General features: G+C 37.8%; 3 protein-coding genes across 3 annotated transcripts in view; 2 read left to right on the top strand and 1 right to left on the bottom strand.

Moving 5' to 3' along the window:
- Window positions 1-14,568, top strand: part of LOC116288186 (uncharacterized) — a 74,353-nt gene extending 59,785 nt beyond the window's left edge. The window contains exons 2-3 of the mRNA XM_089027207.1: window positions 8,918-8,989; window positions 11,995-14,568. Coding sequence (XP_088883333.1) covers window positions 11,995-14,568 — 2,574 coding nt within the window. The 5' untranslated portion in view covers window positions 8,918-8,989. The remainder of the gene's footprint in view (window positions 1-8,917; window positions 8,990-11,994) is intronic.
- Window positions 2,169-5,247, top strand: LOC148912562 (uncharacterized). Its single transcript, XM_089027208.1, has 2 exons — window positions 2,169-2,498; window positions 2,909-5,247. Exons 1-2 carry the CDS (start codon window positions 2,169-2,171, stop codon window positions 4,838-4,840), a joined length of 2,262 nt encoding a protein of 753 aa, XP_088883334.1. The 3' UTR covers window positions 4,841-5,247.
- LOC148912561 (uncharacterized) lies at window positions 4,825-7,886 on the bottom strand. The gene is made up of 2 exons (XM_089027490.1): window positions 6,812-7,886; window positions 4,825-6,488 (listed from the first exon to the last, which is right to left on the bottom strand). The coding sequence occupies exons 1-2, from the start codon at window positions 7,024-7,026 to the stop codon at window positions 6,071-6,073; spliced, it is 633 nt and encodes a 210-aa protein (XP_088883616.1). The 5' UTR covers window positions 7,027-7,886; the 3' UTR covers window positions 4,825-6,070.
- Window positions 14,569-27,715: the final 13,147 nt, after the last annotated feature.

Raw genomic sequence — 27,715 nt, 5'->3', positions numbered from 1 at the left:
TTACTCTGTTTAAAAAATTTTATCTTGATAGATGGAAAATCTATTTACTTTGGTTTATAACTTGGGTAATATCATAATTCTCAATTCTCAGAAAGGAGAAAATGTATTCTAATTATTATGATCTATAACAAACAACACAGGCCACTAGGTGTACTAAATATAAAAGAACTTCCTTGTGTACCATATGGGTGGGTAAAAACAGGGCAAAACTACTGATTAAAACTACCCTAGACTGTTATGAAAGTTGACTGATGAAATACACAATGTACGTAATGCTGAGATCACTTACCTTTACAACCAACAACATAAGATTTTCTGAAGAAAAAAAATGCTGTTTTGTCAATGGGAGGTTCATGTATGCTTTCAAACTAGTTCAATGATGAGTATTCCCATTGTACGATTTGTTTTTCGCCAAGAAACACCTAAAAGGAAGAATTATCTAGGAATCTAACACACGATATCGAATTACAGCAATCCAGTTGAACAGATTTAACATAATAATCGGAGTAAAGCATGCTCATCTATAGTTTTGATCACATATTTTCAAATTTAAAGCACTCACGACTATATTTACATTATTATCTTGACAATCAAGCAGCATTTATAGGTCAGAACTTAGGAAAAGACTTAGAATAACGGCGCAATAATTGCATTTCTTCGCTGTCTTTTTATTCAAATACAGTCACACTTCGATGACTTGTTTTTGTCCGAATAAGACTGAAAATAATATAATTAACCATTCATATAAGGTCAAGATACTCATCTGACTTGTTTTCTTGATTAATTACGGCATTTAATCCAGATATGTTAGGAAAAAAACTTCGATTTTTGGAAAAAATAGCGCTCGACATGAATTCTTCCTCGTCCGCCATTTTGTACTGACCGCCTGCGTTAAATTCAGCGGAAAACCACACTGCGCATCCTCAGTTATTTATTTTGAATTAACCAATCACGCGTTTTTAAGCCGTGTCGGCCATTGCGACATCATATGCCAAACATTATTATACTGTGCTTTTGTCGAGAAAAAAGCACAAGGGAATTTACTTACAGGTAAGAAATCCATTTATTAGCGATAGTTTAGTTTGAATATCAAAGTTCAAATGATTTAGATTTTGCTCAGGATGAGATATTAAGACAGATCAGCACATCCTCTATGTATTTCCGCCTTGATGTTGTGGAGTATCGTTTTTGAACGAGTCAACTTCGAGCCACGAGTCAACAACGAGTCACATGAATAATTTCATGAGTTTCATAGAAACTTGTCAGGGTCAACATTTGTATTTCATTTTGAAAAGGAATACAAAACTAATCAAAATGCTTTTAAGGTGACTGCCTACTTTTGAAAATTGATTTAAGCTTTCTTTAAAACTTCGATTTTGCGATTCAAAATTTAATGCTGATTCCAAATCTGGAAAGAAAAATAGGGTGTCCCGAGCTCGTTTTGGAGATAATCAGCATTTAATGGAAGCCTACGCACGAGCTCAAAACGCGTATGGTTCTTCCACATTATTACATCCATTTTGAAATCACAAGCAAATCCTGCAATCTGATTGGTTCCCTGCAGCAGTGATTTCAGCATAAATCGCACGATTTTGAGCTCTAAATTGCACGATTTTGCACATCAACTGATATGAACCAATCACAAGAGCACAAGAGAGAGACATGTCATTTTCTAGCCAATTATATCAAGGAATCCATCTGAGTGTTGGGCTCAACGCTTCTTGTGAAAAAAAAGAGCCACGACTCAAAAAAATTTTTCTGAAGAACGATTTTACCGTCAAAAGTCGTAAAAAAAGACTGAAAAAGCCATAAAAAGGACTTAAAAAGACCAACTGATCACTTAAAATTGTCAAAAGCATCTTTGTAAAGTAACTGCTTAAAGGACAACTGACCCCAAAAATTGCCGTTTTTCATATAAAACTACAACGTACATAGATCACATAAATTCAACTTTGAACTCTGATACAGCTTCTATGTCGCCGAAAAGAAATAATCAATTCGCGAAAAATAGCAATAGAAGAGCGCCATATTTGAGCCCGCAATAAATTACCGCATTAATGCCGTGACGTCACAACGTGAAGCTTGCATTCCAAACTTGTTGAGTTTGTATATTTCGAGTGCTAGTCGATCTTTTAATAGTCTAAGTTAGAGTAAGTTTCTTAATCCAGATGGTCCATTGTTGTGTGCCAGAATGCACCAACCATTCTTCCAAAACTGAGTCTGTTAGCTACCACAAAATTCCTAACAAAATAGCTCTTCAGAAGGCATGGATAGCGCGGATAAAGAGAGAGAACCTGCCGCCTTTGAAGAACTGCTACGTTTGCAGCGATCACTTCGAGGATTCATGCTTTGAAGTGGATCTGATGGAGCAGTTAACCGGGATAAAAAGGAAGAGGAGATTAAAGAGCGATGCTGTTCCGTCAGTATTCAATTTTTGCAAGCCAGCTAAAAGAAGAGCTACATCAGAGAACCGGCTCAAACGCAAACAAAACGAAGAGGTGAGATAACATGTCATTTATACATAACATAGTTTACATTGTTTTTCGAAATAATCACTCATGAAAAAGACTTATTAATGCATACCGAAGCGAGTCATCAATCATTAGCTATTTATGCTTTCATAGATGAAATGTTGCTTAAAATCATAAGTATAGCTAGTAATATTTGATCGATACTTGAAATTTTCAAAATGGTTATTTGCACGTGTTTAGTTTACATTTGATATTTATTCGTAAACCATAACAATGTTGCCGTAATATTCCAAATTTGCTTGGATAAATGACCACGGAAGAATAATTTATAGCATTGTTGGTTAATATGTTTATTTTGTATTATTTAAGGTAAAGTAGGCCTCGAAGAATGGTTTATAGTATTGTTGAAAACATTGTTTATTTTTGTATTTTCAAAGAATGTGGAGCAGCTATGTGCCACAATAAATCCCTCGTGTGAAGATCCACCAAGTATGGAAACACCAGAGTTCTCTCCTGAACCACTTTGTAAGGAGATTGGTGTTCAGTGTTGCCTTGGTTGTAGATATGTTGTAACATCCACTGCATCAACTCAGACAGAGCCTGGATACTATAAAGATGCCGACACAACAACAGTTTACAATCCCTCCCCTTCACCAAACATCAGTAGAGATGAAATACTCAGTGTGAGCTTCCACGACCACAGCTACAGTACTAGCTATCACACCTCACCAGTAAAGTCAATGCCAACAGTGTCTCCACAAAAGTCAGAAAAGTCTTTGTTTTCAGAGGAAGAGGGACTCCCACTAAGTGACGATGATGATGGTTTCATTGTTTCATCGCAAGAGACAGTTTCAACAACGGACAGTGAATTAGAGCCAGAAAACAAAGACTGCAATAAAACTCTTGAAAACCATATCAAAGAACCTAAATATTTGGTATTTAACTCTTGTTTGCAGCAGTTATTCAAGTTTTGTAGAAGCTGTGGAGCACCTATCGCTGATGTCAACTTTGTATGTCAAGGCAGCCTACTTATTGTGACAACTATATGTATGAAACATCATGCTTTGACATGGTACTCACAGCCAATGTTAAATCGCTTAGCTATTGGGAACTTGTTGATTTCCTCATCAATATTATTTACTGGTAATACTTTTACCAGACTTCAAAACTTTGCATCCTGTCTTGGCCTAAAATTTCTGAGTGAGAGGGTCTTTTACAGACATCAGGAACGTTACCTATTTCCTGTTGTTAATGATGCTTGGAAGAGAGAGGAGGCTGCTGTAATTGAAGAGCTGTCAAATAAGGACATAGTAAATCTCAATGGTGATGGCCGAAGTGACAGTCCTGGCCATAGTGCTAAATATGGCACATATACTATGATGGAGACAAGCACAGGGAAAATTGCCACCTTCAGCATTGTTCAAGTCTCTGAAGTAACCAGCTCCAATGCTATGGAGAAAGAGGGGTTTCTAAGGTGTTTGAACACTTTAGAAGACACGGTCAGTATAAAATGTATCACAACTGACAGACACACATCCATCACCAGCACTATGGCAAAAGATTTTAGCCACATCAAACACCAGTATGATGTGTGGCATCTTTCCAAGTCAATTGTAAAAAAGCTGAACAAGAAAGCAAAATTGAAGAAAAACCAAGAGCTGGCACCCTGGATACAATCCATTTCAAACCATCTTTGGTGGTGTGCTGCTACATGTAATGGGGATGTACAACTTTTGAGAGAGAAGTGGAAATCTGTTGTTCACCATTGCGTGAACAAGCATTCCTGGAAGGATGCAGAGGTATTCAAAAAGTGTGCCCATCCTCCCCTAACCCGCAGACAAGTGCGCACCACACACTGGATCAAGCCGGGGTCACCAGCTCATGTGGCCCTAGAAGAGGTTGTCCTTCAACCAAAGTTACTTAATGACTTGGCAAGATTGACCGACTTTTGTCACACAGGAGGGCTTGAAGTTTATCATTCGATGATGCTGAAGTATTGCTCAAAAAGAGAGCACTTCTCTTACAAGGGAATGGTTGCTCGTACTCAACTTGCTGCCATTGACAACAATTTCAATACAGCTAGAATTCAAGCAATTGTTCAAAAAGGCCCAAGGAGTGGAGAAGCTCGTTATCGCAAGTGCTTCCCTAAGATGCACAAGCGCTGGGTTGTTAAGCCAGTCTTACAAAGAAAAAGCTATGCTTTCCTCCCTGAGCTACAACTGAAAGTACTTGAAATTTGTGAGGGTGGCATGGAGGCTGCAGGGGTTGACCCAATTGAAGAGGTTGAATTACCAAGAAACATTGCTAGTGTTCCTGCCCCAGACAAACAGGAATTGATTGAACGACACCGGTCAAGATTTTCTAGGTAATTAATTTAAATGGAATGTAGTAGAGACTAAAAACACTGAAATGTGTAGTGTTAAGTGATGCTAATTCTAACCATTTCCTATTTTTAATTAACACTATTTAGTAGAAAATAATGCAAAGCATCATTGGCACTCTTTTAGTGATTGTACTCTAGTGAATAGCTGTTTTGAAAGAACTGTCAAGTAAGCCTGTCGTCCCAATCCCCCTCATCTTTGAACAGTTGTGTTCATTACTGGTAATAATTACAATGCTTCTACAAATGGGAAGGTACATGACAGACCCAAGTAAAACTGCTATAAACAAAATATGTAATTAATGTGAAGGGGACCTGATTAAAGTGGTAGATAAGTTTGCAGTTTTTAGATGTTCAGATGAAAATTGTATTAAAATATCATTACCACTTAGGAAACGATTGACTTTTAAATGAAATCTTAAAAGAGGTCTTTTCTTTAACTATCTACGCTCCATTATATATGGGGTCTCTCCCAGTATGAATGTAGTATAGAAAAAATTCCAGCTGAATAGTGACTTTCGCTTTCACTCATGGGAATCAAGATGTTCATTCATTTGCTCTCAGTGAATTAATCAGCACATGATTACTGAGCTGCAAAGGGCCTATTTGCCTGGAAAAAAAATATATGAGCCATAAATGGCTGACAAGCCTGGATGCCAAGATTTCCTAGTGCCAATTTGTCTGACAATGAGACTAGTCAGTACCGAGATTCTAAGATGGGGTGGGATTCTATCACCAAGAGAATTTTTTTTTCATTTAGCACAATTTTTGAATCCATTATAGCATGCTACTTCAAGGCAAATTCTTTATAAACAATACTGACTAGCCTTGTTTTCAGACAAATTGGTGCCCAGGAAATATTGGTTATCCATGTCTAGTATAACTGCAAAATTTGCTTGGTTAGCTCATGATTTTGTCCACTAGTGCTTTGTACACTAGGTTCTCTATTCAGCTGGATATTTTGTCTAGGTGTAGTTGTTTTTAAATAATAAAATATGCAAAACCTAGAAAACATTTATATAAACAACTTTCTATATGTACTTCATCTAAAAATAAATTCATGACTACTCTTATACATTTTGGTCTCAGCCTTTCCATGTTTTCCTTTTCAATTTATCAATTCAGAAATCCTGATAGAAAAAAATCCACTCTGTGTATATGAAATGAAGTAAGGAATAAATAAAATGTATATAATAACTCCATGTAACTTTAGGCCAAGCTAATCATCTGCATAGTGAAAACCTTCAAATTCAAAGTCCTCCTCTAGTCCAGGGGGAGGGAAGTGTGCTCTGATGCACATGACAGCACAAGAGGGCAGAACAACCCGAACTTCCTTTCCAAGAACTCCCCAGCACCATCTTGCTAGTTGCCTATATGCAATGTGTCTGTACTGCTTGTGCTCTGGGCCTTCATACGCATTACTGTACTGCTGTTTGTACTGAGCCCATGCGGTTCGAAGAACATACTTATTGGCACGAACAGGTAAGAATCCAGGATGTTGAGTAATGCATGGTGGTGGTTCATCAGCATCTCCATCTTCAACAACAGACTGGCATGTTGCAACCACTTTTTCGATTTCTTGGCAACAAATGCATTCAGATATTGAATCCATAATTTGGCAGCTACCACAGGTACACCTATTTAACAGAAATAAAACAATTCTTAGTATCTTTGAACATTATCAACGATTGTCCCAAGTGAGAATATACATACACAACTTGTGACACAACTATATCCCTGTATCTATATCCTGCAGTATATAACTTATTGACTATCAAGCGATGTTTTTAAACATGTTTTTAATTAAAATTGTGAAAGTTGGTATTGCTTTTGGTCGCAAACTGGATTCATGCATACCAATATCTAAAGAACAGATTGCAAGAACACGAGTGGCAAGATACGATTTTATATAAAATGGATATGTAGTTCAGTTTTGTGATAAGACAGAGGTACGACTTACCAATCTGAATTTGTAAGTCGATTGTTCTCTTGTTCATCGTCTTCAATAATGTCACTGTCAGATCCTTCTCTGAACTCTTCATCTGAGGAGATTTCTATTTCTGGTTCAAACTGATATGGCCGTAAACCAAATTCGTCGTCCATTCCGAAAAATTCTTGAGCGAAATCGTCTCCCGAGCTGTCCGAGCCTTCGGAAGAAGAATTAGATTCTGACATGCCTTTAATTTGATGACCAAGTTGTATTTTTTGAGTAAAAAGTATAAGAAACTGAGGAAGAAGTCAGGCAAACAACTGGAAGCTTGAACTCTTGTGACGTTGTGACGTCATTACGCTATTTTTCTGAGCCCGCGATAAAAGCGCAAGATGGCGGCCACCAGAGCGATATATGCGATGTTTTCAAAAAATTGTTTTAGAAAAATGGATGCTCTATCCCCTTTAAAAACTGGATTTTTGGACTTCTCAAATGATGTAGTTCCTCTTAAAAATGGGTCATTTTGGAGGGTCAGTTGTCCTTTAAGTAAGTTGAAGATATTACAGCGAAAAGCAGTGGGGGAAAATGCAATCGGCATCTTTTGAATGTGACTTCTTGGCGATTGATCGTGGAAAGTGGTTTCCTTTCAATCTGTAAAGCATAACAACACATCGACGAAAATAGCCATTAAAAGAAATTTTTCTTAAGAAGAAGATTTTTGCTGAGCTACGTGACTTCTTAAGGACAACCGAAGGACTAAACAACCTTTGATTTTTGCTGTTTTCTCGGCACAAGTGTGATCTTAACATGTTGAACAGAAATCGTAAAAACACAAGCAGTGAGCATTGGCTGTATGGACAACAGCCAGTTCATTACAACCCTTTTGGGCAGGATTGTTTTGCTATTTAATGTAAGTAAACGATTCTTAATACATGTAATGCCTTTTGGTCCTATATAAATTCATTTTAGTTTTGGATTGAAAGTGTTGGTTTTCAAAATGAGAATCATTGCTCGATCAGTATAAATAACAAGTTCTTTTGACAGCATGTTTGAATCGACTGCTTGTAGATTGTAAGTCATGTCGGTTTAACTGGAAAAAACGTCTTTTTCAAAAAAGATTTCAAAATGAATATAATAAAGTGGTAATTGAACTTCGTGTCGTGCAATTTTGGTCTGAAATCAAACTTGCAATTACAAATCGCGCGTTTGATTTCAGACCAAATTGCACTCCACTCAGTTCAATTACCATTATAAATCTTGTAGATTTTTCAGTGGTTTTTGAGCGCGCGCACATCGCGGGCTCAAATCGAACGTTCAAAAGTAGGCAGCCACCTTAAGCTAACGTTTAATTAACTTATTAAACCACAGGTAACCCAAGCGTATACATTGTACTGATTTACTATACAATATATGGGACTTCATAAATCTTCATTTTCGTTCATTGAATTTTAATAAAATCCACTGAAACTTCTACAGCAGGTTTTGGTTGTTCTTGGCTTCACTCTGAGCGAATTTCGTTCAATCTCTAAGAACAACCAAACACGCTGTAGAAGTTTCAGTGGATTTTATTAAAATTCAATGAACGAAATGAAGATTTATGAAGTCCCATATATTGTATAGTAAATCAGTACAATGTATACGCTTGGGTTACCAGTGATTAAACAACGGGAATATGATTTACAACCAAGGTAACTTACCGTTTACATCAGTTTTTGCCTTTATATGAAAATAAATAAACCATTTTAAGGATTCTTTGGGTTAATTTATCAGCACAACTAGTATACATTGATAACTTCCACAGCCATTCTTTATGAATAGTAAGACTTAAAAAAGCGGGAATGCGGTTTGCAGGCATGCCGGCTGTCACTTTTAATGATAAAGCTTCCAGTCCTGCAGGGACACAGGAATAAGCCCTACATATACGTTGCCTCAAACTCGGGGTACTTGTTGGGTCAGCAGTTTTTCGAATCATTCCTTAATTCAGACAAAAATTCATGTTCGTTCGTAAATATTGATTAGAAAGATACTCAAAACTCATGTGAGTCATTGTTGACTCATGGCTTGAAGTTGACTCGGGCTCGAAGTTGACTCGATCGTTCAAAAACAATACTCGTTGTTGTGTGTTTTCACTTCCAGAAAACCGAAGAAAACTAACCAAGGCATCTAGTTAGAGGTGCTTGAAGTTAAACTGAACATCTTGGAGTGAAGGTAAGGTGTGATTGGGGTCTCATCGGATTTAGTCCTTGATACAAGCATTGAAAGCCAACCATGTAATTTGTATGGAGGTTTGTATGACTTCGAACAGGTTGAGAGTGATTTCACAGCTCAGGCTCCCCTGCCAAAGGCCAGATTAAAGTGCAAATGAACCCTTTTACAATACATTCAGTACTGGTTCTGCATGAAGTAAATAGTTGATTGGTAAAATATTTCTTGATTTGAGTGATGCGTCTCTAAGTTATGAAGGTTTATACTTCCAGTATGTTAATGATGATGACGTCAGGTATAAGGTATTTGAGTGTTTTTGTTGTAACTAGTAATACTAAATGCTGGCCATTTTGAAAATAAAAATTTGAAATACCTTTTATGTAAACCATGAGTAAAATAATGATGCTTTTTAAATACTGTATCTATGAACCAGTTCGATTTTGTATATTTAATTAAGCCTTAATAGACGTCACACTCATTAGCATATTGGAAGTATATACCTTCATAACTTAGAAACGCATCACTCAAATCAAGAAATATTTTACCATTCAACTATTTACTTCATGTAGAATCAGTACTGAAAGTATTGTCGAAGGGTTCATTTGCACTTTAAGATTTTTGCGAAAGAAAAACGTAGAAAAAACCTTGAACACAGAAGAGAAAACGAAAAAACAAGAAACTATACTAAAAAGAATGAAATATACCACAACTAGACAGGAAAACATGGAACAAAATTCATTAAAGATTTGAATACTTCTATTAAATAATTATAAAATAAAATAAATTAATGGCATTTAACAAGGGCATATCTACTGAGTAGCTATTCATCCACTTAAATTCAGTGAATTTAGAAATTCATTTTTGCGGAGGGTGGAAATCTGAAGAATCAGAAGAAAAAACTCTCGAAGCACAGGAGAAAATTAACAGACAACTCACTCTAATCAAAATGGAAACCCGAGTACGTACGGGAATAATAATAAATAGATAATGATAATAGTAATAGATTCTATTTAGCAATCTGGTGTTCTTCATCTTTATTCATTGTTTTATACACTATAAACTTATTTCAATAAAGTTAGTCACCAAAAACCTAGAAAGCTGTGATCGCTGAGAATCATGGGGAAATGTTTTATATCCAACAAGTGAAGCTTTTGACACAAACTGCAGCAGTTGGGGATCCTCAGAGGAGGTGAACTTGTTATTGATCTCAAGTCCATCAACAGTTATCAAGTGGTTGGAACATGTAAAATGTATCTACCCATAATCCTTAACGGTCTCAGTTTTGTAGCTTTTCAGGTGGCTAACTTTATAATGAAATAAGTGTATACACTATAATAGTGCTAGTCGGCATTGATCTTCATATCTAACTGAGCTTAGTCAAATAGTAATGATCTTACGTTAGTTCTAATAATATCTTGGTAGATTGTTAACCTGCCATAATTTGAAAAGGTCAACGTAACCACACACCGTAGCAGCTCTTTTGTATTAAAGGTTTACAGTATAATCAGCCATGCATTCTCCATAGCTTGCGCTGGAAGCCTTATGGTAACTGATAAATTAAAACATATTTCATTCTTGTATTCTTGATTATCGAATGCAGAACATATTGGGGAATCTGTGGAAAAAAGTTTAAAATAACTTCACTATTTCAGAGTAATTTTATTAACCAAAGTATGCTTAAAAAAACGCTTTGCCAATCTAAATACCTGTCATGCATCACGTCAAAGACAAAACATTGTAATAGATTATTAAGATTTTGGACAAATGGATCTAAACTTAAATTATTTTTATACAAAAAGTAGAGAGTCTAATTTTTTTCTTTTTTGCATTGTACATTTATTTTCGATTTTTTTTTTTTGTTGTTTTTTTTTGTTGTTTTTTTTGTTTTTCGTTTTTTGTTTTGTTTTTGTTTTTGATGCCTTGGGGTCATACGACGGGAGTTTTGGCAGAATATTCCGGGATTATTTTTAATGCAAAGTGAATGCATCATAATGAGCAGATCAGAAAGCAAAGGGTGACACTAGAGTACACTTTTTAGTAGTAAATAGTGCTAATTAAACAATAGAAAACAATAGGATTAGCATAATTCAGAAGTATTTAGTGGTATTTATGTTACACACTTATAGTGTTTGTACTCTATGAAACTTTTTCAAATACTTCACATTTTGTGTGTACCCAATTGTACAGGTGAACACATGTTACAACACCACTGTTGTGTGTAACAGTTTTACAGGTGGACACATGGTACAAAACCACTGTTGTGTGTACCAGTTGTACAGGTGGACAAATTGTACAACACCACTGTTGTGTATAACAGTTGTAGAGGTGGACACATGGTACAACACCACTGTTGTGTGTAACAGTTGTATAGGTGGACACATGGTACAACACCACTGTTGTGTGTAACAGTTGTACAGGTGGACACATGGTACAACACCACTGTTGTGTATAACAGTTGTACATGTGGACACATGGTACAACACCACTGCTGTGTGTAACAGTTGAAAGGTGTACACATGGTACCACACCGCTGTTGTGTATAACAGTTGTATAGGTGGACACTATGACTATGACCTACAGGACAAGTAAGATCTCTTATTTTCGAAATAGCAATGACTTAATAGTTCATTCTTTATAAGGAGGTACTGGGCTTGTGTGCTCTTTCAGGTCAAAAGGAGTTTGAACTGAAAGGGTTGGAAAAAGTTATTCTAAACTATTTTTAATTAGACAAGTAGTGGTAAAGATGAAGCAAGTTAAATACCGTCAATAAATAGCTTTCAGACTTAAAAATGTTCGACCATAGAACCATTTTCGACATTGGTTAATTTTCGATGGTTTTTAATTTGTCCAAACGTAAGTGATGCAGCTGTTTGATGTTTTTAATGTATGTATACAGTTATAATATTTATGAAGAAAATACAATGGAGTGATTTTTAAAAGAAATTCGTATTGTCCTTGGTTGAGTCGTACTTAATTATTTGTTGACTGGGATTGTATTGTTGTTGCAGATGGCCGCAGCACAAGAGTATTCCACAGAAGAACTTAACTACTTCAGGGTTTGCAACGTCACCACTCGAATCATTGCTGGCGGACTACGAGTAGTCTTCAAACAATTATGGGACACTCATTACCAGGCGACACACGGTCAGTGGCAAGATACGGCTAAGAATGGCATTGATTTGTACAGCATGGAATCTTCTAAAAGTCGTAAGAGAAATTCACGAGAAATTTTAATTTTGAGAAATGGCAATAGACTTCAATGGGACTGTACCAGTCTTTTTGTTGCCATTCTCTATTCAGATAGTATTGGCAAGGGTCTCGATCCCGTTGTTAAGAAATGCGTGGATGATTTACGTCAGTTCCGTAATAAAGTCTTTGCTCATGTGTCTGATGGAAAGTTAAAAGAAAGGGATTTTCAAACCTCTATCCAAACGGTAATAGATGATTTTATCGCCCTGAAACTAGACACTGCTAGTATAGAGGCAATCAAAAACCAGAAAACATTTCCTACAGAGGAACTACGTCTTACTCAGCAACAGTTAGAAAAGGAGAAAATACGTAACGAGGAACCACGATCGTTTTGTGTTTTGCCACCCAAACCATCCCACGAAGTTATCGATCGTTCAAGCGAAATGAATGAGATAATACTAGAGATGAAAAAGTTGAGAAGCACAAAAAGAAATGAAATAACTGTTGTTTATCTGTCTGGGAATCCTGGCTGTGGCAAAAGTGAAATAGCAAGGCAGATAGGTGAGAGGGTTTTCGATGATGTTCCTGATAACGCGACAGATCAAGTAAAGTTTGTGTTCGCCCTAAACGCATCCAGTACAGATACATTAATACAATCATATATTGAACTTGCAATTACTTTAAACTGTGATGAGAAATCTACTACGAGTATTGGAACATCAAAAGATCTTTCTCCGGAAGACAAACTTATTCATCTTAAACCTCTTTTAGCTCCCAAACTGCGAAAGTATTCTTCATGGCTCTTGATTGTGGATAACGTCACAGACGTTAAATCAGTCTTCAGATTCTTGCCACAAGCGGGAGAGAAGACGGAGGGCAGTGGTCAGATACTTTTTACCACACAAGACAGTCGATCCATTGGTGCCAATAATTCGCACACTTACCATTTATCCCTTAGTCGCGGTATGAAACCTGATGAAGCGGTAAAAACACTTTCTGAAATATCGGGCGTTGCTTCAAATAAAGAATGCATTTTACGAATTGCGAAGGCTCTAGATTTCCAGCCACTAGCACTAGCGTGTGCAGCAACTTACATGAAGCGTGTAAGTGATGTAACTTCAATGTCATGGGAAGAATATTTACAGAAGATTCAACAAGGCAAGCGAGAAGCGACTGAAGGGGAATATAAAACAATTAGCGTAACTTACCCTCAATCGATGACTGCAGCAGTCAAGTTGGCCTTAGAAAAAGAAATGGCTGCAGACATGGTTATGATGCATGCTTTTCAGTTCTTGTCTGCGTTGGGCCCTGAGCGGATACCCTTGGAATATGTCGTACAATATGTAACACGGTGCATGACAGATCAAGACGAAGATCTCGTGGCCGCCACTGTCTTTTCATCTTCACTAATTCTTAATTTTTCCGAAAACCAGTCAAAAGAGATTGGTATACATCAAGTTGTACATAGCTGTCTACAAGATATTGTTCTATACAAGAACAAAAAAGAAGAATTTCATTTCTTGGTAAACGTAATTAATGCCTTTTCAGCACTTTTAAACGCCTTTGATGTGGACAACGTCAATCACATTACAACAACCAAATTTGTAGCAGTGCATTTTATGCACCTCTCAAAACATTTAACCAATTTTACAACTGAATCTTTATCGCCAAAAAAACAGAAATCGAATTTTGAACAAGAATACAACGAGTACGTCTGTTGCTTCAATGCCGCGGGAAACGTCTGCAAAACCCACGCTATGCACGAAGCTGCGAAAACATTTTTTGAAGCAGTACTAATGATAAAAGAATTATATCATGGTAATCATCCAACACTTGCTACTACATTGAATGAACTAGCATCAAACCTACGTCATCTGGGCAAGTATGAAGAAGTGCAGAAATGTTTTTTGAGAGCATTGACTATTGAAGAGATGGCGTATGATCAAAATCATCCAACACTTGCTATTACATTGAGTAATCTAAGAATGAGCCACCAAGATCTGGGCAAGTATGAAGAAGCGCAGAAATGTCTCGAGAGAGCATTGTATATTCAAGAGATGGCGTATGATCAAAATCTTCCAACACTTGCTACTACATTGAGTAATCTAGGATTGAACCTCAGCGATCTAGGCAAGCATGAAGAAGCACAGAAATGTCTTGAGAGAGCATTGACTATTAAAGAGATGGCGTATGATCAAAATCATCCAACACTTGCTACTACATTGAGTAATCTAGGATTGAACCTCAGCGATCTAGGCAAGCATGAAGAAGCACAGAAATGTCTCGAGAGAGCATTGACTATTCAAGAGATGGCGTATGATCAAAATCATCCAACACTTGCTACTACATTGAGTAATCTAGGATTGAACCTCCGCGATCTGGGCAAGGCATGAAGAAGCACAGAAATGTCTCGAGAGAGCATTGACTATTCAAGAGATGGCGTATGATCAAAATCATCCAACACTTGCTACTACATTGAGTAATCTAGGATTGAACCTCCGCGATCTGGGCAAGCATGAAGAAGCACAGAAATGTCTCGAGAGAGCATTGACTATTCAAGAGATGGCGTATGATCAAAATCATCCAACACTTGCTACTATATTGAGTAATCTAGGATTGAACCTCCGCGATCTAGGCGACCATGAAGAAGCACAGAAATGTCTCGAGAGAGCATTGACTATTGAAGAGATGGCGTATGATCAAAATCATCCAACACTTGCTACTACATTGAGTAATCTAGGATTGAACCTCCGCGATCTAGGCAAGCATGAAGAAGGACAGAAATGTCTCGAGAGAGCATTGACTATTCAAGAGATGGCGTATGATCAAAATCATCCAACACTTGCTACTACATTGAGTAATCTAGGATTGAATTTCAGCGATCTAGGCAAGCATGAAGAAGCACTGAAATGTCTCAAGAGCGCTTTTACTATTCAAGAGATGGCGTATGATCAAAATCATCCAGCACTTGCTACTACATTGATTAATCTAGGATTGAACCTCCGCGATCAAGTCAAGCATGAAGAAGCACAGAAATGTCTCGAGAGAGCATTGACTATTCAAGAGATGGCGTATGATCAAAATCATCCAACACTTGCTACTACATTGAGTAATCTAGGATTGAACCTCCGCGATCTAGGCAACCATGAAGAAGCACAGAAATGTCTCGAGAGAGCATTGACTATTCAAGAGATGGCGTATGATCAAAATCATCCAACACTTGCTATTACATTGAGTAATCTAGGATTGAACCTCCGCGATCTAGGCAAGCATGAAGAAGCACAGAAATGTCTCGAGAGAGCATTGACTATTCAAGAGATGGCGTATGATCAAAATCATCCAACACTTGCTATTACATTGAGTAATCTAGGATTGAACCTCAGCGATCTAGGCAAGCATGAAGAAGCACAGAAATGTCTCGAGAGAGCATTGACTATTCAAGAGATGGCGTATGATCAAAATCATCCAACACTTGCTACTACATTGAGTAATCTAGGATTGAACCTCCGCGATCTAGGCAAGCATGAAGAAGCACAGAAATGTCTCGAGAGAGCATTGACTATTCAAGAGATGGCGTATGATCAAAATCATCCAACACTTGCTACTATATTGAGTAATCTAGGATTGAACCTCCGCGATCTAGGCGACCATGAAGAAGCACAGAAATGTCTCGAGAGAGCATTGACTATTAAAGAGATGGCGTATGATCAAAATCATCCAACACTTGCTACTACATTGAATAATCTAGGATTGAACCTCCGCAATCTAGGCAAGCATGAAGAACCACAGAAATGTCTCGAGAGAGCATTGACTATTCAAGAGATGGCGTATGATCAAAATCATCCAACACTTGCTACTACATTGAGTAATCTAGGATTGAATTTCTGCGATCTAGGCAAGCATGAAGAAGCACTGAAATGTCTCAAGAGCGCTTTGACTATTAAAGAGATGGCGTATGATCAAAATCATCCAACACTTGCTACTACATTGATTAATCTAGGATTGAACCTCCGCGATCAAGTCAAGCATGAAGAAGCACAGAAATGTCTCGAGAGAGCATTGACTATTCAAGAGATGGCGTATGATCAAAATCATCCAACACTTGCTACTACATTGAGTAATCTAGGATTGAATTTCTGCGATCTAGGCAAGCATGAAGAAGCACTGAAATGTCTCAAGAGCGCTTTGACTATTAAAGAGATGGCGTATGATCAAAATCATCCAACACTTGCTACTACATTGATTAATCTAGGATTGAACCTCCGCGATCAAGTCAAGCATGAAGAAGCACAGAAATGTCTCGAGAGAGCATTGACTATTCAAGAGATGGCGTATGATCAAAATCATCCAACACTTGCTATTACATTGAGTAATCTAGGATTGAACCTCCGCGATCTAGGCAAGCATGAAGAAGCACAGAAATGTCTCGAGAGAGAGCATAGACTATTAAAGAGATGGCGTATGATCAAAATCATCCAACACTTGCTACTACAATGAGTAATCTAGGATTGAACCTCCGCGATCTGGGCAAGCATGAAGAAGCACAGAAATGTCTCGAGAGGGCATTGACTATTCAAGAGATGGCGTATGATCAAAATCATCCAACACTTGCTACTACATTGAGTAATCTAGGATTGAACCTCAGCGATCTAGGCAAGCATGAAGAAGCACAGAAATGTCTCGAGAGAGCATTGACTATTCAAGAGATGGCGTATGATCAAAATCATCCAACACTTGCTATTACATTGAGTAATCTAGGATTGAACCTCCGCGATCTAGGCAAGCATGAAGAAGCACAGAAATGTCTCGAGAGAGCATAGACTATTAAAGAGATGGCGTATGATCAAAATCATCCAACACTTGCTACTACATTGAGTAATCTAGGATTTAACCTCCGCGATCTAGGCAAGCATGAAGAAGCACAGAAATGTCTCGAGAGAGCATTGACTATTCAAGAGATGGCGTATGATCAAAATCATCCAACACTTGCTACTACATTGATTAATCTAGGATTGAACCTCAGCGATCTAGGCAAGCATGAAGAAGCACAGAAATGTCTCGAGAGAGCATTGACTATTCAAGAGATGGCGTATGATCAAAATCATCCAACACTTGCTACTACATTGAGTAATCTAGGATTGAACCTCAGCGACCTAGGCAAGCATGAAGAAGCACAGAAATGTCTCGAGAGAACATTGACTATTCAAGAGATGGCGTATGATCAAAATCATCCAACACTTGCTACTACATTGAGTAATCTAGGATTGAACCTCCGCGATCTAGGCAAGCATGAAGAAGCACAGAAATGTCTCGAGAGAGCATTGACTATTTAAGAGATGGCGTATGATCAAAATCATCCAACACTTGCTACTACATTGAATAATCTAGGATTGAACCTCCGCAATCTAGGCAAGCATGAAGAAGCACAGAAATGTCTCGAGAGAGCATTGACTATTCAAGAGATGGCGTATGATCAAAATCATCCAACACTTGCTACTACATTGAGTAATCTAGGATTGAATTTCAGCGATCTAGGCAAGCATGAAGAAGCACTGAAATGTCTCAAGAGAGCTTTGACTATTAAAGAGATGGCGTATGATCAAAATCATCCAACACTTGCTACTACATTGATTAATCTAGGATTGAACCTCCGCGATCAAGTCAAGCATGAAGAAGCACAGAAATATCTCGAGAGAGCATTGACTATTGAAGAGATGGCGTATGATCAAAATCATCCAACACTTGCTACTACATTGAGTAATCTAGGATTGAACCTCCGCGATCTAGGCAAGCATGAAGAAGCACAGAAATGTCTCGAGAGAGCATTGACTATTCAAGAGATGGCGTATGATCAAAATCATCCAACACTTGCTACTACATTGATTAATCTAGGATTGAACCTCCGCGATCTAGGCAAGCATGAAGAAGCACAGAAATGTCTCGAGAGAGCATAGACTATTAAAGAGATGGCGTATGATCAAAATCATCCAACACTTGCTACTACATTGAGTAATCTAGGATTGAACTTCCGCGATCTAGGCAAGCATGAAGAAGCACAGAAATGTCTCGAGAGAGCATTGACTATTCAAGAGATGGCGTATGATCAAAATCATCCAACACTTGCTACTACATTGAGTAATCTAGGATTGAACCTCCGCGATCTAGGCAAGCATGAAGAAGCACAGAAATGTCTCGAGACAGCATTGACTATTCAAGACATGGCGTATGATCAAAATCATCCAACACTTGCTACTACATTGAGAATTTAAGGATCGGTTCTCCTTCATCTGGGCAAGTGTGAAGACTCGCAGAAATATCTCGAGAGAGCGTTGACTATTCAAGGCATGGCGTATGTTTAAAATCATCCTACACGTGCTATTACATTGAGTAATCTAGGATCGAACCTCCGTGATCTGGGCAAGTATAAAGAAGCGCAGAAATTTCACTAGAGAGCATTGACTATTCAAGACATGGCGTATGTTACAAATCATCCAACACTTGCTATTACATATAATAATCTAGGATCGATCCACCGAGATCTGGGCAAGTATAAAGAATATCATGAATGTCTTTTGAGATCATTGACTATTCAAGACATGGCGTATGATCAAAATCCTGCAACACATGCTACTACATTGAGTAATCTAGGATCGATTCTCTTTAATCTGGGCAAGTACGAAGAAGCGCAGAAATGTCTCGAGAGAGCATTGACTATTCAAGAGATGGCGTATGATCAAAGTCATCCAACACTTGCTACTACATTGATTAATATAGGATCGAACCTCCGCGATCTAAGCAAGCATGAAGAAGAACAGAAATGTCTCGAGAGAGCATTGACTATTAAAGAGATGGCGTATGATCAAAATCATACAACACTTGCTACTACATTGAGTAATCTATGATTGAACCTCAGTCATCTGGGCAAGTATGAAGAAGCGCAGAAATGTTTCGAGAGAGCATTGACAATTCAAGAGATGGCGTATGATCAAAATCATCCAACACTTGCTACTACATTGAGTAATCTAGGATTGAACCTCCGAGATCTGGGCAAGTATGAAGAAGCGCAGAAATGTCTTTTGAGAGGATTGACTATTCAAGATATGACGTATGATGAAAATCATCCAACACTTGCTACTACATTGAGTAATCTAGGATCGATTCTCCGTCATCTGGGCAAGTATGAAGAATCGCAGAATTATCTCGAGAGAGCTTTGACTATTAAAGAGATGGAGTATGACAAAAATCATCTAATACTTGCTACTACATTGAGTAATCTAGGATTGAACCTCTGTCATCTGGGCAAGTATGAAAAAGCGCAGAAATGTCTTTTGAGAGCATTGATTATTCAAGAGATGGCGTATGATCAAAATCATCCAACACTTGAAACTACATTGAGTAATCTAGGATGGATTCTCCGTCATCTGGGCAAGTATGAAGAATCGCAGAAATATCTCGAGAGAGATTTGACTATTCAAAAGATGGCGTATTTTAAAATCATCCAACACTTGCTATTACATTGAGTAATCTAGGATCGATTCTCTTTAATCTGGGCAAGTATGAAGAAGCGCAGAAATGTCTCGAGAGAGTATTGACTATTCAAGAGATGGGGTATGATCAAAATCATCCAACACTTGCTACTACATTGATTAATAGAGGATCGAACCTCCGTGATCTAAGCAAGCATGAAGAAGCACAGAAATGTCTCGAGAGAGCATTGACTATTCAAGAGATGGCGTATGATCAAAATCATGCAACACTTGCTATTACATTGAGTAATCTATGATTGAACCTCAGTCATGTGGGCAAGTATGAAGAAGCGCAGAAATGTCTCGAGAGAGCATTGACTATTCAAGAGATGGCGTATGATCAAAGTCATCCAACACTTGCTACTACATTGATTAATATAGGATCGAACCTCCGCGATCTAAGCAAGCATGAAGAAGAACAGAAATGTCTCGAGAGAGCATTGACTATTAAAGAGATGGCGTATGATCAAAATCATACAACACTTGCTACTACATTGAGTAATCTATGATTGAACCTCAGTCATCTGGGCAAGTATGAAGAAGCGCAGAAATGTTTCGAGAGAGCATTGACAATTCAAGAGATGGCGTATGATCAAAATCATCCAACACTTGCTACTACATTGAGTAATCTAGGATTGAACCTCCGAGATCTGGGCAAGTATGAAGAAGCGCAGAAATGTCTTTTGAGAGCATTGACTATTCAAGATATGACGTATGATGAAAATCATCCAACACTTGCTACTACATTGAGTAATCTAGGATCGATTCTCCGTCATCTGGGCAAGTATGAAGAATCGCAGAATTATCTCGAGAGAGCTTTGACTATTAAAGAGATGGCGTATGACAAAAATCATCTAATACTTGCTACTACATTGAGTAATCCAGGATTGAACCTCTGTCATCTGGGCGAGTATGAAAAAGCGCAGAAATGTCTATAGAGAGCATTGATTATTCAAGAGATGGCGTATGATCAAAATCATCCAACACTTGCTACTACATTGAGTAATCTAGGATGGATTCTCCGTCATCTGGGCAAGTATGAAGAATCGCAGAAATATCTCGAGAGAGATTTGACTATTCAAAAGATGGCGTATTTTAAAATCATCCAACACTTGCTATTACATTGAGTAATCTAGGATCGATTCTCTTTAATCTGGGCAAGTATGAAGAAGCGCAGAAATGTTTCGAGAGAGTATTGACTATTCAAGAGATGGGGTATGATCAAAATAATCCAACACTTGCTACTACATTGATTAATAGAGGATCGAACCTCCGTGATCTAAGCAAGCATGAAGAAGCACAGAAATGTCTCGAGAGAGCATTGACTATTCAAGAGATGGCGTATGATCAAAATCATGCAACACTTGCTATTACATTGAGTAATCTATGATTGAACCTCAGTCATCTTGGCAAGTATGAAGAAGCGCAGAAATGTCTCGAGAGAGCATTGACTATTCAAGAGATGGCGTATGATCAAAATCATCCAACACTTGCTACTACATTGAGTAATCTAGGAACGAGCCACCGAGATCTGGGCAAGTATATAGAAGCGCAGAAATGTCTTTTGAGAGCATTGACTATTCAAGAGATGACGTATGATCAAAATCATCCAACACTTGCTACTACATTGAGTAATCTAGGATTTAACCTAATTGATCTGGGCAAGTACGAAGAATCGCAGAAATATCTCGAGAGTGCTTTGACTATTCAAGAGATGGCGTATGATCAAAATCATCCAACACTTGCTACTACATTGATTAATCTAGGATTGAACCTCCGTCATCTGGGCAAGTATGAAGAAGCGCAGAAATTTCTTTTGAGAGCATTGATTATTCAAGAGATGGCGTATGATCAAAATCATCCAACACATGCTACTACATTGAGTAATCTAGGATCGATTCTCCGTCATCTGGGCAAGTATGAAGAATCGCAGAAATATCTCGAGAGAGCTTTGACTATTCAAGAGATAGGGTATGTTTAAAATCATCCAACACTTGCTATTACATTGAGTAATCTAGGATCGAACCTCCGTGATCTGGGCAGGTATGAAGTAGCGCAGAAATGTCACTAGAGAGCATTGACTATTCAAGACATGGCGTATGTTTCAAATCATCCAACACTTGCTATTACATTGAGTAATCTAGGATCGATCCACCGAGATCTGGGCAAGTATTAAGAATCTCATTAATGTCTTTTGAAATCATTGACTATTCAAGACATGGCGTATGATCAAAATCATCCAACACATGCTACTACATTGAGTAATCTAGGATCGATTCTCTTTAATCTGGGCAAGTATGAAGAAGCGCAGAAATTTCTCGAGAGAGCATTGACTATTCAAGAGATGGCGTACGATAAAAATCATCCAACACTTGCTACTGCATTGAGTAATGTAGAATTGAACCCGCGTCATCTGGGTAAGTATGAAGAAGCGCAGAATTGTCTCGAGAGAGCATTGACTATTCAAGAGATGGCGTATGATCAAAATCATACAATACTTGCTACTACATTGAATAATCTAGGATCGAACCTCCGTGATCTTAGCAAGTGTGAAGAAGCGCAGAAATGTCTCGAGAGAGCATTGACTATTCAAGAGATGACGTATGATAAAAATCATACAACACTTGCTACTACATTGAGTAATCTAGGATTGAACCTCCGTCTTCTGGGCAAGTACGAAGAATCGCAGAAATGTCTCGAGAGAGCATTGACTATTCAAGAGATGGCGTATTATCATGTAAGATTGCGTTAAAATTGGATGACGTCACAAAATCCTTTAATCTTTAATATGCTTAGTAAGAAACGTCGTAACAAGTTCACATAAACGTTGAAATGTTTTGCACAACACTCTCCATCTGATCAAGTCAAATGATAAAGACAGCGATCAACGATAAGAAATTACCATACAAGGAGATGCCGAATATGACGTCATAGAAACGTCATAACCTCTTAAAAATGATTTGTTTTATAAACTATCACTTCTCAAATATTCTATGAAAATTTCAGCTTAGTTGGACGTCGAATGATAAAATTAATAGGATTTCTTTATTTTGGTGACGTTTTCCCGTGCGGAGGTCATTTGTGCACGGCGCGCGCAATGTGTTGCTTCTCGATCACTTTATTTTTTTTCCACGCCTATAGTTCGTTGGAAAATAAATGGGAGCCACTTTTTCTTGACATTTGCTTGAGAAAACTGTCTAAAATAGTCCAATATAAGCCCTCTTTCAGTACCTTGGCTTTGGATTCCCTTTCATTTCATTCACTTAGTAGTTTGTTGGGCTAAATATTGGCCCTTGCCTGCAGCCACCAAAATTTTCAAAGGGTTTTTCCAAAATAATTATAGCTATTTTTTATGAAGATATAGAATTGTTAGAAACATAGAAAAATGACTTGACATATGACCGTTCAAGACTTGAGAGGTCATTAGTTCGTCATTTTTCTCCCTGTGAAAATCAATCATGGATGTGAATCAAACTGTTCCCAAAATGTTTTCGTCCCATTGGTCGATGTGTTGGATCGTTTTCTTTACTATACAGGAGGCACAAAAATAGAGTCATATATTTGTGTAAATCAGTTTGGACCAGATTCAATTGTTTCTGTCATGTCATGGCTGCCATCACGTGATGGTGCAAAGCCTCTATATCAATAAAGACAACTTCAACTAGTCTGAACCATTTAAAACCGGCCAACTGTTTGATCTTTGAATTGACATAAGGTCTTAATGAACCCGCCAAACATACAAAAGATTTGCATGGTTTTGAACTGAGTTGGGTTTTAGGAGGTATGCTCGAAGCAACCAAAGTCCTTTAAAATTATTTAGTGTGCTATTCAGCCTTTCAACCTCGTTTCCAGGGTCCACTCTCCTCTTCCTCGGAGAGTGCGCTTTGGGAACGAAGAAGCATGTTCCTGCGACTTGAAAACTCTATAGCAGCGACAGTACGTTTTCTTTTTTTGGTTTTGGTTTTGGTTTTGGTTTTGGTTTTGGTTTTGGTTTTGGTTTTGGTTTTGGTTTTGGTTTTGGTTTTGGTTTTGGTTTTTGCTTCAGTTCATCATATCTGCGTTTAGAGGTTGTGAACTCGAGGGAGCATGAGCTCTATAACCCATAGCTGGTTAAAATGTAATAATAATAGTAATAATAATATACAGTGCATTTATATAGCGCATATCCAAATAAATGCTCTATGTGCTATAATATAACAATAATAATCACGAAATAACTAAAGATAACTAGAAATCAAGATAATTTTTAAACAGGCGAGTTTTAAGTTGAGACTTGAATTCAAGGACAGCTTGACAGGATCTTAAAGGTAGAGGTAGAGAGTTCCAGAGTTCAGGTGCAGCAAAAGAGAAGGATCGTCCACCATATGTTTTCAGATTGTGATTTGAATTTAAAGAAGGGAGTTTGAAGAATGTAGTGACTGATCGTAGTGCTAATGGATAGCAATTACTCTTTACTTGTACATCAATATGACGTGAAGTAGTCTATAAATAAACAAATTAAATCTAATTTTGCGTTAATTCCCTTTCATGAGGCGTGCTGGAAACGACTCGGGAAGTAGGCCATGTGCATGACACCGTAAAAAAACATGGCTTACTTCGGACCATAGTTAATGGAGCAGAATAAATTGGAAACTCCATAGAACAAAGCTATTGTTTTGCGTTTGATGTTGAACCGTACCATCACGTGATACTGACCGTGCACAATGGACCAAAGCAAGTATGGCTGAAAATACTCATTCCCTTATGATTTTCATGTATGAACATTTTGAAAGTGAAAACTTTCATTCGATGACCATAACCCATGCAAATAAATATTTCCGCGCAGATACAGTTAAGTTACTAAATGATAATTAAGGAATCATGAAAAAAGGCAATTTCCTTTTCAATAAACAAATTGTATTAATCATATAGGATTAATTAAGAAATAATAACTAGTTAAATTGTGATGCATTTCCGCGGGTCCATTTGCTCATTAAAACCGCAAAAATTTAGTTAATCCAATCAACAGGGTCTTGGAATAACTCAATCGTACGGTAGTCTTTATTTTGCTGGCTCATTCGACAGGTTTTCAGTCGAACGCACATACATAGTGATAAGCTATTGATAAACTATGTGATTCTACAGTAGTTGTGTAACAAATTATCATGACCAATATCTTTCTCAAACTCTTTAATACTCGGATTGATGAGCACAAACAAAGAAAATCAGATGTACTACAGGGGCGGCTCCAGGATTTTTTCAAAGGGGGCCGGGGGGGGGGGGGGGGTTTGTAGCATTGATTGAGGTGGTTGAGAGATATAGCAGACCAAAGGGTTAGGGAGACGATTATTTGCTGCAGGCGAGCATGGTTGTTTCAGGTGCCACACACGGCGTATAGAGGGGGAAAAAGCGAGCAAAATGTGTTCGGCACCCCTGCTCTAATAAAACTCGCGATGCTGTTGGTGTTGTCATGAAGAAAAAAAATCACGATGGCTCTAATGGAAGGGGGGGGGGGGGGGGGGTTGCAACCCCCAAAACCCACCCCTAGATCCGCCACTGGTACTAGCATCAGTGAAGGAGGTTTCAAAATGTTATCTGAATTAGCTTAAAATTTTGGAACTTATGCTTTGAAGTTCTCCAAGAATTACAAATAGCTTGAGAAGCAATTTCAAGCTCTTGAAAGAGTTCTTCATCCTCTATCCACTGAACACCAACTGAAGTTGGCCTTAAAAAAACACGGCTTCACTTCGTTTTTTCAACTCACTTTTCGGTGCTTAAAATCAGCGAAAACACTCCGGAATCCACGAAATTTTAGCCTTTGAAATCCGGAATGTAGTACTCTGGAATCCGGAATCCAGGCCTTGGAATCCGGAATCCAGTTTATTATGGAATCCGGAATCCACCCTTTTGGAATCCGGAATCTGCTACTTTGAAATTCAAAGTATACACTCAAATGCTATCGCCTCGACCTAGACTGAACCGATGTAGCCTCTTCCCCCACTGTGTAATATCTCCACCAAGAATATCTGTCATCAGATTCTGATTTAATTGATAGACGATTCTACTTATACTGGCAAGTATATCAAATATAGTTTTCAGAGAAAGTATCTGAAAATTAACGATATGGAATCCGGAATCCGCAATACAAAATTTTTGGAATCCGGAATCCAGACCCTTGGAATCCGTAATCCAGAGTCTCGGAATCCGAAATCCAGCGCTTGGAATCCGGAATCCACCATAAGTCCGGATTCCCTTACAAGGGGCGAGAACATTACATTACAGCAATTTTCATAAACATGCAAACTCTGTGTGCGAGCTGCACGCTGAAATTTGTTCTTTCGGGAGACTGCGAATGAAAGAAGATCGTTAATATTCATTGAGTTACAGAGCAATTTAGTTCTTATCATTTCGACGTAGCTCGGTCCAGAAGCAAATGAGTAAAACTTTCTTGTGTGTGCTTTGTGTGTCGACCACAGCCTGGTCTTAAGGTGGCTGGACCCCCTCACGCTTGACCGCTACCTTCCACTTTTGGAACGCTAGTGCATAAACGTGTTTTATCCGATTGCAAATCTTTTTTGCACATAAGTCACATAAAGATTGAATTAATGTTTGATGCAACTTTTAGTGAGATCGGACGTCATAACACGTGATTATGATGAAATATTTGTTTTCGTTTAGAAAATAATTTTAGCCTTGCAGAGCGTTCAACACTAAAATGCTTCGTACCACATAATTATATACTGGGTGCCTCCATTTGTGGGGATTTTTGAAAAAATCTATCTAGCTAATTATGAGATATTTGAGATTCTTTAAATATAGTGCATAATCTACTTCAAAACTAAACAATGGATTTGATACGGCCGAAATTAATATTTCAGAGCTATATATTCACAAAAGTTATTGCTCATTTAGTTGTACTCTGTATCTAGTTTTAAAAGGAACATTTTGAAGGTAATCGACTTATGCGATTTTGTGAAAACGTATAGTGCAGAAGATTTACTCCCGAAATATGGTTCTTTATTTAAACTCAAAGGTCTTCTATTCACTCACACTGACGGCAAAGTACATCATGACAAACGTCCCAAGCTTGAATAATAAAAACTTTTTATTAACAAACTTCGGGAGTAAATCGGAAAGCAGCCAAGCGAGATGAGACCGTGCATGGTACGAAAGAATTTGATGTTATGATCATTAGCAAACAATAGAATTCCCAGAGCATCAAATCGTTGGGAAAGGGAAAATGTTTCCTAGATTTATCGTTCGCTTTAGATCGCTTTAAATGAGTTCAATAGTCTTGCAATTTTGTGTAATATTAGTTTAAGTTCTAAGTTGTATCCTGACGTAGTTTTGAGAGAAATGATCAGCGAATTTAAGAATAATGGAAGATCTAGTAAGATTGACTAGAAAACTGCGATGAAAAGTGCGCATCAAATGTTTACCCCGTCTTCTGCGCTATGCGTTTTCACAAAATCGCATAAGTCGATTACCTTCAAAATGTTCCTTTTAAAACTAGATACAGAGTACAACTAAATGAGCAATAACTTTTGTGAATATATAGCTCTGAAATATTAATTTCGGCCGTATCAAATCCATTGTTTAGTTTTGAAGTAGATTATGCACTATATTTAAAGAATCTCAAATATCTCATAATTAGCTAGATAGATTTTTTCAAAAATCCCTACAAATGGAGGCATCTAGTATATAATTATGTGGTACGAAGCATTTTAGTGTTGAACACTCTGCAAGGCTAAAATTATTTTCTAAACGAAAACAAATATTTCATCATAATCGCGTGTTATGACGTCCGATCTCATTAAAAATTGCATCAAACATTAATTCAATCTTTATGTGACTTATGTGCAAAAAAAGGTTTGCAATCGGATAAAAGACGTTTATGCACTAGCGTTCCAAAAGTGGAAGGTAGCGGTCAAGCGTGAGGGGGTCCAGCCACCTTAATATTAAAACATTCCGCCGGGCTTCCTGTGGTGTTTACTTTCGATGGAGAATTGGTAACTACTAACCGCTGATCATAGTG

Source organism: Actinia tenebrosa, unplaced genomic scaffold, assembly GCF_029948245.1.
Source record: "Actinia tenebrosa isolate PJP-AT-01 unplaced genomic scaffold, QUT_ActTen_1.0 PGA_scaffold11__36_contigs__length_13525064, whole genome shotgun sequence".
NCBI classification, from domain to species: Eukaryota; Metazoa; Cnidaria; class Anthozoa; order Actiniaria; family Actiniidae; genus Actinia; species Actinia tenebrosa.
This window is presented reverse-complemented; position numbering and strand designations above follow the sequence as displayed.

Excerpts from the sequence above, each read along its gene's own strand:
- LOC148912562 (XM_089027208.1), top strand. The coding sequence starts at position 2,169 with ATGGTCCATTGTTGTGTGCCAGAATGCACCAACCATTCTTCCAAAACT. Across the intron at positions 2,499-2,908 it reads AACGCAAACAAAACGAAGAG|AATGTGGAGCAGCTATGTGC; the intron begins GTGAGATAACAT and ends GTATTTTCAAAG.
- LOC148912561 (XM_089027490.1), bottom strand. The coding sequence starts at position 7,026 with ATGTCAGAATCTAATTCTTCTTCCGAAGGCTCGGACAGCTCGGGAGAC. Across the intron at positions 6,489-6,811 it reads CGACTTACAAATTCAGATTG|GTGTACCTGTGGTAGCTGCC; the intron begins GTAAGTCGTACC and ends TCTGTTAAATAG.